A 13,196-nucleotide genomic window follows, 5' to 3' on the forward strand; every position below is an offset into this window, starting at 1 on the left:
ATTTGGTCCAGCTGTTACCTGCACTGACTTCTGGGAAACTTCTATTACAGTCTGGAGTCATTTCATTCATTTTTATTTGTTTTCAAGGGTTTATGTCAGGGGTGTCAAATACTCAAATACACAGTGGGACAAAATTCAAAACTGGAACAAAGTCGCGGGCTAACGTTAATATTTATTGAAATATATTTATTGAAATATATTTATTCCTCCAGATATAAGAATGAATCTTTTCTTATGGACTCAAACACGTTTTGCTGAAAAACTGAATATGGAACAAGCAATGCTTAATACTAAACAATATATATATATTAGCTGTATAATACCAGTAGGCCAGCTCTAATTTGGTATGGCTTCGCGGGCCAAATGTAATTAGGCTCCCGCGGGCCAGAGTTTGACACCTATGGTTTATGTCATCGGCATGGAATGTCTCTCACATCATTGCTCCCTTTGAAGTAATGTTGCCTTATTTATTTATGTATGAATTTGGCAAAATTAGATTTGTGTGCTGGATGTGTGGACTAGGAGAGGATCCATTATGAATGAGTCATTATTGATTATTTTATCCTGAATTAATTGAAGTGCTCAAACAGACATTATTGATTCCAGCTTAGCAGTTTGGGCAGACCAAATTTGCCTTAACTGTAGTGTTACACGCTTAGCATAGAAATTGCCAAACACGCAGCTTTGCTTTTTCACATATCTGGTTGAATAATTTTATCTCCTTAAAGATGGTTTCTCAGGCAGTAGATACTATGGCATCAGCTGTACTTGGTATCTTTTAAAAGTTAATTCACTTATCAGTGCTGGGTGTCCTATATGTGTGTGAGCGTATGTCTAAGCGTGTGTTTAAGAGCACAGAAAAACCTATATTCTTGATAAATACAGATATCCCATATAGTAGCACATTTATACATCTATGTGAACGTGCACGCGTGTGTGTGTTTGTACCATGTTTACATATCTTTGTGGGGACCAAAAACTGGGATGTTACTATACTTGTGGGACCAACGGCCGTTATGGGGACAAAATACCTGTCCGCACGAGTTTGAAGGCATTTTTGAGACTCAAAATATATTTTTTAGTATCAGGGTTACAATTAGGTTATGGTTAGGGTTAGGCATTAATTTTTGATGGTTAGGGTTAGGGTATGTGGCTAGGGAAAGCATTATGTCAGGTAGATGTCCCCACTAAGATATGAAAACACAACTGTGTGTGTGTGTGTGTGTGTGTGTGTGTGTGTGTGTAGAACTGCGTACAAAATGTCTGATGGCGTTTAATCTCAGGGTGGGTCTGTCCAGATATGCAGATCAAAGGGCTCCTCTCGAATTGCTCACTCGCTCTCATTTGTAATCCCAAGGCTTTAATGTTTGGACACTAAAACATGATGAAGGTCATGCTGCTGCTTTAGTGGGTCACTGGACAGTCCTTTAGCTCTATATTTCCTTTCTTAAAATTTCTCTCTCCCTCTCTCATTTTTATCTCTGTCTCTTTTTAGATTGCTCTCTTCCAAAATGTGAATCCAAACTGGATGGCCCCGGTCAAACTTCAGGTAGGTCACGAGGGACTAATCAGAAATCCCTTTACAGAGGGGAATAGATGCACATGATCTCTTAACATCCCGTGAATCTCGCAGTTAGTGATCACAAAATAAGTTATACATAATCTCATTTGTCCCACATCAAACAGAATTCCACGAAAGCCTCAGAGGTCTGTAAAATGCACATTTGTGTTTGTTAAGACTTCTATAGCCAAAGAAGGAAGGCTCACACTTAAAATGCTCTCCAGTTTAGCGTGGCTGGGACAGCATAGTTTTATAGTATATGTATTTGTGTGGGTAGAAGAGAGGCAGTGTTGAAACCCCCAAAACATGGCTCACACCATATACTATGTCCACTTTAAATAAAATGTTGTCTTCCATCAAAGCTCTCTGTGTCCAATCCCATTACACTCATATTCCTCTGTGCATCAGATAGCAACCATGACCTTGTTGCTTCTCAGCCCTAATATCCCCAGGACACACATACTAAAAATATATCAAGTCACACTTGCCAGGGTGATTTGTTTTGCGGTATAAGCAGGTCAGTTAAATATTAGTGTATGCACTTAGATCATAGATTATACCATATAAATGTGGGCCTGACTCCTTGGCCCCGGTTCATTCCGTTTAATCGGTCTTGGACTAAAACACCAAAAGTGTTTGGACTGTTTCCACAGAGAGTCTGATATATATTAAAGGGATTGGTGTAATCCGTGCCAGGAAAGCTGACACAGAGTGACAGAAAGTGCATTTGTGTTGTCATGCTAAGAGTGAATAAAACAAAAAAAGCATATCATGTGGGGTTTTACAGAATTAGAGTGTCATTGTTAGTCGATTGTGAGACACAGTTTTGACCTGATGTTTTCCAACTGGGTCATCCAGGGATGAAAAGAAGACTGCTTTTCAATTGACCGTTTGGGCTATTATTCCCAGTTGCCAGAATCTGAATGGGTGTTAATGTGAAAATGATTGGAACAAGCCAGCTAAATCCTGTGAACTTTGAACTTCATTCCGAAAAAAATTAGAGCTGCATTGGTGTCTTTGTGTTTCTGTGAAAATCGGGCAGAAATTAAGAAATTGAGCTGCTCGCGGTGAATCAAAGGTAATCAGATTGTATTGGCCGCTTATGGCTGATTGTTCATTGTTCATTCTCAATTACTGTGAAGAAAATCATCTTGCTGTTGAATTAAGTGTCAGGTTAGCAAATTGCCTGTAGCAATCTATTACACTGTAACATGAAATTGCAGGTGTCCTTGTGGAAAAGCTTTTGTGCTGATGTGGTGCATTTTAAACATGTATTGTGAATGTTAATGAAGAATACAACCTTTTACCCTTTACCCGAGTATGTCTGCAGCCCTGTTAGATAGAAAGTGCAAGAGGGTTAAGGATTGTTTAAGCCCGTGTGTACGTGTGTGTGTGTATATATCAGTGTTGTTCAAGTTACTTGAAAACAGTAATTAGTAATTAATTACTGATTACTTTGCCAAAAAAGTAATCCCGTTACTTTACTGATTACTTATTTTCTAAAGTAATTAGTTACTTAGTTACTTTTTAAAAACATGATACACGACCTGAATACGTAACAACGCAATAGACCTTTCAGCCCAATTTTATTTTTTATGCATAATCCGTCATATTAAATTGAATCAAATGGAAAGCCTCTTTTCAAAAATTGTATTATGAGTTTTAATCTTTTAATTTTATGCACATTGCATTAAGCAAAAAATTAAATTACATGCAACAGTCTTTGACTTGAAGAAATTCTTTAACATTTAAACCTATTTTCTGCATATTCCAGCATATAAAATAAAATAATGTTTTGTGTTTACACTCACTCTTTCAAATAAATGCAAGTAAAACACAGCAAAAAATTAATAAAATCAAAGATTCAGCAGGACTAAGTCCTGTCGCTCTTAAATCTACAGTGGCTTGCAAAAGTATTTTGAACTTTTCCACATTTTGTCACATTACAGCCACAAACATGAATCAATTTTAGTGGAATTCCACATGAAAGACCAATACAAAGTGGTGCACACGTGAGAAGTGGAACAAAAATCATACATGATTCCAAACATTTTTTACAAATAAATAACTGAAAAGTGGGGTGTGCGTAATTATTCAGCCCCCTGAGTCAATACTTTGTAGAACCACCTTTTGCTGCAATTACAGAGGCCAGTCTTTTAGGGTATGTCTCTACCAGCTTTGCACATCTAGAGACTGAAATTCTTGCCCATTCTTCTTTGCAAAACAGCTCCAGCTCAGTCAGATTAGATGGACAGCGTTTGTGAACAGCAGTTTTCAGATCTTGCCACAGATTCTCGATTGGATTTAGACACCAGACAGGTCAGGGATAAAGTTATTGAGAAATTTAAAGCAGGCTTAGGCTACAAAAAGATTCCCCAAGCCTTGAACATCCCACGGAGCACTGTTCAAGCGATCATTCAGAAATGGAAGGAGTATGGCACAACTGTAAACCTACCAAGACAAGGCCGTCCACCTAAACTCACAGGCCGAACAAGGAGAGCGCTGATCAGAAATGCAGCCAAGAGGCCCATGGTGACTCTGGACGAGCTGCAGAGATCTACAGCTCAGGTGGGGGAATCTGTCCATAGGACAACTATTAGTCTTTAGAACTTTTTGGACAAAATGCAAAACGCTGCACATAACTCTGAACACACCATCCCCACTGTCAAATATGGTTTAAGCCAGGGTTTAAAACAAAACATATCCATGTGTTAGAATGGCCCAGTCAAAGTCCAGATCTAAATCCAATCGAGAATCTGTGGCAAGATCTGAAAACTGCTGTTCACAAACGCTGCCCATCTAATCTGACTGAGCTGGAACTGTTTAGCAAAGAAGAATGGGAAAGAATTTCAGTCTCTAGGTGTGAAATGCTGGTAGAGACATACCCTAAAAGACTGGCAGCTGGAATTGCAGCAAAAGGGGGTTCTACAAAGTATTGACTCAGGGGACTGAGTCCCACTTTTCAGTTATTTATTTGTAAAAAAAAATGTTTGGAATCATGTATGATTGTCGTTCCACTTCTCACGTGTGCACCACTTTGTATTGATCTTTCACGTGGAGTTCCACTAAAATTGATTTATGTTTGTGGCTGTAATGTGACAAAATGTGGAAAAGTTCAAGGGGGCAGAATACTTTTGCAAGCCACTGTATTTTCACCTGTTTAGCAGGAGTGGGGATATCAGAGGTTTGCCCGGTGCCGCAGTGGTCATATCAGTGGGAAGATCCTGAGGTTTCTCTGTAAATTTCACATTCCTGTGGCGGCTTCCTAGAAATAAGTTTTATTCCCACGCAGAGTGTACAGTGGACGCTAATGTTTTTGTCACTTTTTACAGAATAAAACTTAAAGTAATGTCAGCACATCCACGCTTTAAACGCTGCACGGTCGCACTCGCTCCCACACTCCATATTTTCCATTGTTGATCTGCGCACATCTGTTGCTGCCAGGAGCGTCACATGCTTGTACGGCATCGTCATGAGACACTATCACAAACAAAATCACGACGGTTTAGTAAGGCAGTAACACATGGGAAAGTAACAGTAATCAAATTACTTTTTTGCAATAGTAATCCCTTACATTACTCGTTACTTGAAAAAAGTAATCGCGTTACTGCTCATATATTGCAATATATTACAATTTCTCACCGGTTTTTGCAATTAAAATCCACAAAGGTAAACTTTGTAAATATCTGTTTTATCTAATAAGATAAAGTTCTCAGTCCATTCCTTTTACTTCACTCATTTTGTTTAAGATAAAATGGGATTGTCTAGCAGGCAGACTGATCAACACTATCATTATGACCTATCATAAGTATTACAAGCACCTGATAAACTCTTTGTGTTACAGTCTAGTCCAACTTCACTGGATGCAAAGAATGCAAGTGAATGTGGACTACCTTACTATTGGAGATATTTTTGAACATAAGACAGCAGTAGCCATTCCTCTGTGAGATAATGAGCTGATGGTCACATGAATTATTGGCCCGTGATGCCCACATGTTGTAAGTTACAGCAATGTAGCCCTTTCTGCTGCACTCAAGCTTTCCTCATTGTTACAATTTACTTCTCCGTAGAGCCTGGGTACAGCAGTTTTCATGAAAAAATCAAATGTTGTGAGGATATAACAAAAGCTGTGGTTTTCCCACATCTTTGTATGGATGCAGGTCTTTCCAAATAAAAATATATAGAGAGAAAACCTAATGTTTTATGTTAGCATTGGCATATGAAATGGCATCCTAATGAAGAGAAATACTGGATGAAGTCGCTCAAATGAAGATATTTGCAGCATCGTGTGGGCCAAGCAGTGGTTCAGAGAACGGATTCCATTATTAGAATCACACTTATAGCCAAAAAACAGAGCCATGTTAGGTAATATTACATAATCTGCATACAGCTATTTTTGAACAACAATAACAGCCTGTTTCATTCATTGGGAGATATGCTGCATATTTCATAGAAAGAGAAGATCGATCAGTTATGTTATCATTTAGGTTTAAAAGTGTAAGTAATGCTGGGAATTGGTAGATTTTTAGGTCTTGCTTTAGTGGTGAGTGATGTTTCTGCATCCCATAAACTCTAAACAACCTGCCTCGTCTGTCTGATCTGCCAGCACTCATCTGTTCCACTAGTAGCACGCAGTGCCACACAGGGGCAGGGATCCATCCCACATCTAAACATTGGTGCTTTTATTCTGCACATACTGTGGAGGTTTACTTCCTTGCTTATATTATCACTTTTCTGTTTTATTTAATTTTTATGCATTGATTTATGCATTAACAGGATTGAGCGTTACAAATTCATTTCAATTTGTCATAGAAGAGGAGATTAAAAAAATGCATTACTTACATCCGAGATAGTTTGTAGAAGACACTTAACCACAAAATCACAAGTGTCCCCAAAACACTGTTGCATGCATATGGATTTACAGACTAAGCATGCTTAGAGTAAAGTGTTGGACTATTCCCCAGATATGCTGAGGCTCATTCCAAAATAATCATCTGCAACAGTAGCCAACTGCCAGTTTAGTCAGGATGATTTTCATCTCTTTTTCTGGCCTAATAATTTCTAGCGCAGACAGTCAACAGTGAATTAGATGAGAGCGATTTTCAGTCTTATACTTGTTGACTGAAAAAAAAACAACAACTCTCCTCTCCTCCATTCCTCTCCTCTGATTTCCTCCATATGTTTCTGTTCAGTTTAATTCAGCTGTGAGCTCAGTCTCCCATTCTGCCCATACTGAGCTCACTGTGTGGTTCCTATTGAACTAGGCTTTGAATGCTAACCATGTGCACCGCGGGTAAGACGGGCAGGCAGGCTCACTCACTCAGACACACACACACAAACTTCTAAGCAAAGAGGAAGTGGTTTTCTCTGGAGTTCATTGGATCTTTTTTTTTCCTCCCCTGCAAAGGCCAGGATTGGAAACACTAAACTCTGGAGTGTAGAGTGTGTGTGTGCTTGACTGTTTGATTGTTTACTTGCTCTTTTTTCTATCTGGTATCTAAATGAAGCTTTAGCTTCATTTGTAATTAACTTCAACTTAAATGCAGAGAACAGACCAAAAGGGTGAAACAAAAGGTCATGAAAGCTAAGTTAAGTCTGTAAGTTCACAGATGTACTTCCACAGCACACAACGTGTGTGTTTAACATTGTGGTTTAAAGACTCTCTGAACCTAATTTGAACTATTGTAAAAGCAGATGACTAATTAATCTCACATCTATTGTGTATTCAACAGTGTGCCATAACATTTTATATCTGTCAGTGTAGCTTGTGCTATAGCCTAAAAGGTGTGCATAGTGTGGTTAACATCTATGTGTGTAACAGCTACGGCATACTTACTCTTTAGTATGGCAGGTAGACCTTATACATGCACTACTATGGAACAGGGACTTTGCAAAGTGTTCACTGGAATGTGTAATGAATCACAGCCTCTCAATAATATCGCGGTTTAGAGTTAACTGACTCCCGTGCCGCTACATAGTTATTAGAGTTAAAATGACCAAATTCTTCCTGACAGCTACACACACACACACACACGCACACACACACACACACAAACTCGTGAGATATGATAAAAGAGAGGAAATCCAGTTAGACTCCCTGTGGTGTCTTACACAGAGACAGCTGGACTCTGCACTCTGCAGTGTGTCTTTGTGAACCTTCTGTGGATTTTTGCATGTGGATGTGTGCGTCCTGACCTCTTTTGTACGTGTGCGTATGTGTTTGCGCAGACGACCTTAATTGGATCATGCTGTAGAACACTGGCTGTCTTTCTTTTCTTTTTTTTTAAGAGCACAGCTTGCATCCTTCTGTGACAGGATATCAACATAATGATATCTGTTTGGCCGTGCCGCATTTTCGATGGCTGCAAATAATAAGACAATCGAATCCAAAAAGTTTCTTTTTCCAAACCACACTCTGGCTTGTCTAAGCTGGAGCCTATTAGTGAAATGTAGTCTTGTTCTTATTTAATCCATGCACACTGTAGAGTAGATGTTTTTGTCAGTTGATAATGAATTTTGAGCATAGCTTTAAATATCTGTATTACTACTCTTAAAAAGAGTTGGACAGGTTTATTGGAGTTATTAGTTACTGAGCCAAAAAGCTGTGTAATTCATTATTTGAATAAAAGGATGATGATTAAACTGATTGAAAATGTGCATGTGTTTTAATGGGTCCAGTAGTGTCTGAGATTTATTTTAAAGGTAATAACCATGTAAATTGTAGGAAGTAAATGTGATTGTTTTCTTTATACAATCTTTCTTTATACAGTACTCATTGCCATCATAGGAAGGCAATGATGTAGGTAGGTACCATGTAAAAATAACCCACATTACATCTGGAAATTTACCACCTGACCATTTACTTATAGTGTTACCCTACATGTTTAAATGTGTTGCTCTAAGGCAGCTGTCCCCAACATTTTTTCTGCCACGGACCGGTTTATATCCGACAATATTTTCACGGACCGGCCTTTAAGGTGTCGCGGATAAATACAACAAAATAAAACCAGTACCTGTACCAAAATAAAAGATTTATTCATAACACATGGGAAAAGACCCAGGGAAACCAAGTTAACGATAAAAACGATAAAACAAAACAAAAACCGCTAAAATCACTGAAAACCATAAATTTCACACCCAAGCCTCAACTCTCGCGGTCCGGTACCAAACGACTCACGGACTGGTACAGGTCCGTGGTTCGGGGGATGGGGACCGCTGCTTTAAGGGATTTCAGAGCCATTGTGTGGGTGGTGCAGTGGTTATCACTGTCACCAGGAACCTTTCTGCTTGTACCTGTAGGTCAGCTTGAGCCTTTCTGTGCATATTCTCCCTCTCTCAAAGTCCAAAGAGAGGCATGTCAGGTTATTTGGTGGTTCTAAATTGGTTGTAGGATGTCAGAGTGTGCATGGTGCACCTTGCTTTTAACTCTGTCAGCTGGGATCAGCTACCGCTCCATCTCCACAACCTATGGACATTCAGACACCTCCAGCTACACCCCAACACTATTACCAATATTCCCTTGAGGATTAGGTCATTCATAGCTTTATCGATATTTGTTTTCCTTATTACCATGCACTGCTGATCGGGTTTCCCTGACACATACAAGCACGCATTTTAAATGCAGAAATTTACACCGCCATGCTGTCTGCTAATTGGTTCCATCTGTTGTGAAATGTATCTGGCCTGACGTTCAGGCAGTGAGTTCCTCTGCACCGTTAACGTCAGGTCCACTCTTTTCATCAGAATCCTCTGTCTGCAAAACTTCATGTTAATAGTAATAAAATCCAGACGTATTCCAGACAGCATTTCATTAGAATTTAGATGATGCAGCTCATCTTCAGCAGCTTAGATCCCACCGCGCCTCCTCCCTATCCTCCACACCATCATATCATTCTTACTTCTCACATCATTATCATCTTGTCCTCTGTCACTTAGCTGGCCTTTTCCTGGAGAGCACTGAAGCATAGGAAGTCAGGGTTTCCATTCTTATCACCCATCCACTCGCCATCAACCTCTTCCCCCTGCGCATCAGCCAATTGCTTGCTGGAAATAGCCATCTCGGGGGAGGGGCTGAACAGGAAGGGTGTGTGTGTGTGTGTGTGTGTGGGGGGTGTATACGTGTGCTTGCTGGTTGCTGCTTGTTTCCAGGGATATAAAGGATGCTCGGCTGCTCCGAGGACAGAGGAATATCATTGCAACGCCTGCTCCATCCTTTTCAAAAGGACCGTAATTTCACTTTTCAATGCTTGAGCTGCTGCAGGAGCAGTGCTGATTTATGACAAAACATCTGATTTCCTGTTCTAAAATTTCTCTTCATTCATTCAAGTGAGCAGTGGGAGCATGATGTTGGATTTGTTGATAGTAGTTGCATCTGTGCAGTGAACTGGATCATTTTCATGCTGGAATACTGTAGTCAAAGGTTTGTTGCACTGCAGAAATGTGGCAGTTGGACTATTATAGTGATTCCACAGTTCAGTTCAGGCATTTAAGCACATGCAGCGGAACTAATAATGACAATTTCTTATGAATTAGATTGGTTTATACCCTGCAGGTTTATACTAATATGGAGTCAACACAAGATAAGAGTTGACACTCCAGATGGTAACGGCTTTAGTTGTTGAAACTTGAAACTTTTAAATGAGAGAGGCTATACAATCTACTCATCTCTGGCTGGAATCCCTCCTGTGCTGGCATGCTGCTTGCTTTGTTGGTCAGCTGACTGACCATCCGGATCATGTCTGTAAAAGCTTGTAAGTATGATATGATAAAACAAAGCTAGACTGACTTATTTCAAACACAGCAAAGAAAAGTACAGGCTTTGAAATTTTCATCTATTGTTATGTTTGTTTTTTTGCCGATTAATCCAAAACATATGCATAATGCCCATTAAAAAAATGCATTATTTCCATTGGCAGCGTTTGGATTCTATTAAACTCTGCTGAGCTATGCTTAGAGCTACTTCTCAGCAGTGTTACAACCACCTATTTTTGGTCTGCTGGGTAACTAACGAATGCATGTGAGTCACGAGGCCTTGCCTATCCTCTTGCAAAGGGTTATGTTTACATAGAAAGGGGTGTGACCACCAGCAAGACCATATATAAAATCTATAAAGGTGTAGCATATCACTTTGCCAGCAGTTCTCAACATAAAAGACAAGTAATAGAGCTGAACCGACTTCAAAGTGAAGATACGAACTTTGAGCGAGCAGCTGGAGTCCACGGTGGTGATTAAAATATCTTTTTTTTTTAGGTTTTTAGTTAAAGAGTGGCAACTTAGAGGATGAATGTTTACCAGGGGTGCAAGTACAAAAGAGTAGTCAAGGTGGTCAAGTTATCAGCAAATGATTTATGCTGTTTGCCAACAGTGGCTAATATTAGCCACCAAAAACTTCTGCTTGCACCTGAACAAGTTAGCCTGTAGCTGCTCGGCATATCAAATAACCTGTTCATATTATTCATTGATCAAAACATGAGCAGACAGCGAGCTGTGACCTTCTTGGCAGCGGGGAAAGAAAAAGGGTTTAGTGACCTGTAAGCTTTTAATATGTAAGCTGCTTGTCAATAAGGTTTTATACGGCTGGATTATGAGAATATTAGGGCCATTAATGTTGGGAATGTCTGCTTTATTGGTTTCCTGTTACTCATTTAAATTTTGGGAGGAAGCGTTTTTAAGTTGTGCTGTGTTAACTGAAGACAGAAACGCCTGATTTTCAAAGCAGAAAGCCACATAATCAAATAATTTTTTCCATTTTCTCCCCCCTCTCGACATGGCTGCTGATGCACGTATTCTGTGACAGAGTAATAAGTTGTCAGCGCTGTCAACGTAATTTGCCGAACCCAAGACTGATGATATTCCTTTCTTCCAGCGTTAGATGAAAATGTGTTTTTTGAATGACGTCCAGAAATCAAACGCCGTAGCTGAATACTAAAGCTCAAGACGAAAGCGCTCAGCCACTCGCAGTTTTTCCCTGAGGATGCTGTGTTCCACGTTAAAATGTATACTTTAAGGGCAAATATTTTATTCATCGTGGCATCTTGGTACAAAAGCCTTTCAGCTTAGAGAAGGAAAAAAGAGCAAGATGCCAGAGTGTAGGCCCAGGATGTTAAAGAAATCATGCAAATAAAATAATTAACTTGGCCACTGTAATTAGTGGCTTTAGGCGGATTAAGACTAATCAGTTAACAATTCCAATTCATGGCTTTCATGTTGAAAAGATGTTGGAGCTTAAAAAGTGATATATCTTTTTGTTTTTTGCTGGTAAGGAGTTTCCTCCCAGAAACTAATTGGATAAATGCTATCTTCTCAGTTTTAAAATATGTTTATTCCTACCAATGAATAACTGATAAATGCATCTAGTGACCCCTACTGTGTGAGTGTAAAGAGTGCAGGGACTTGTGTTTGTCCCTCCCCATCTCGTTCTCTCTTTTTCTCTCGCAGTAATACTGTCATTTTATGTATTATTTGCGTGTAATTCTGCGCATCTGCTCCGTGTTTAGTTCATAGGTGCGGTTTGTGTTTGTGTTTACTATGGAGAAGTTGCGCTGCTAAAAACAGAAAGCACGTATAACATGATTGTGTGTTGCATCCTATCTATATGTAGTCAGGGTGGAATCTGGATGCAGATGTGGTTCTGAGTTGAGCATGAATTTGAGGCCCCCAAAGTCATAAAAGACCAAAAATGAAATGGCTATAGAAGAGAGCAAATTATGAGGAGGCACAAACAAATCCTGAAGTCTTCTTCTGTCTTTTCTCTCATCGTCCCCTAGTCCTCGCACCCTTACTTTCTCACCCCCCCCTTTCCTCTCAGAGGATGGTTACAAACTGAGACAGTCAGGAGCCTGAACAAACCCTGAAAACATCTAGATGAGATTAGATTTGGGACTGCTCAACTGTCTGAATTGATGTGAAATTTTTCCCTCTGTAGAAACACTGTTGTAAATCAATTGGCAAGTTGCAAATATACTCCCACCAGTAAGTGCTGCTTATTTGCTGCATGCGGGTATTTTTTTCACTGCAAAATGTAGCTTTGTGCTCATGCAAAAGAGTGTTTTTTTTTACATCATTTATCTGAAGCAGAGAGCAAACATGTCACTTTTCTCCTCCTGGTGACTATTGACCACTCTGTTGTGGGGAATCTGTGCATCACTTGGGTATCCATGCGTGTACAATGAGTCAGATGTTCCATAAGATAGTGCGGTGGCGCCTGTTTTTCTAAGCCAGTTGTTTTTCAGGGCTGTGATAACACTGGATAACCATGGGACCCGGTCGGGGCCTCCTGCTGTAGCCCCGTAGTTCCGTGTTTGCTGTGTGTGTACTCAACAGGACACTGGTCTTTGTTGAGGACGAGTCTAGTGAAAATCTACTCACTGGGGGATAGGGTTAGAGGGGGAGAGGGAGGGTGTGATTGGAAATGACTGGAAGAGACTGTTTTGGATTGGGGGAAAAAAGGCAAGGAAGGGCGACGGTGCAATAGGAGAGGGGCAACAGAGAGGGGATGTGCTTAGGAAGTTGGCTGCAGAGGAACGAAGGATGACAGGAGAAGAGAAAGTGATGGATCTGTGCAACAGGAGCTCATAAACAGTCCACGCAAACTCCCCCTGGACTACATTGACACACGCACACAGATATACATTAG

The 13,196-nt window shown here is 40.0% G+C and overlaps 1 protein-coding gene across 1 annotated transcript in view; it reads left to right on the top strand.

Moving 5' to 3' along the window:
• triob (trio Rho guanine nucleotide exchange factor b) overlaps positions 1–13,196 on the top strand; it is a 120,605-nt gene that overhangs the window by 13,517 nt on the left and 93,892 nt on the right. Inside the window, exon 2 of the mRNA XM_085176286.1 lies at positions 1,496–1,549. Within this exon, the coding sequence (XP_085032412.1) occupies positions 1,496–1,549 (54 nt within the window). The remainder of the gene's footprint in view (positions 1–1,495; positions 1,550–13,196) is intronic.

The sequence above is a fragment of the Neolamprologus multifasciatus genome, chromosome 11, assembly GCF_963576455.1.
Source record: "Neolamprologus multifasciatus chromosome 11, fNeoMul1.2, whole genome shotgun sequence".
In the NCBI taxonomy this organism is placed as follows: domain Eukaryota; kingdom Metazoa; phylum Chordata; class Actinopteri; order Cichliformes; family Cichlidae; genus Neolamprologus; species Neolamprologus multifasciatus.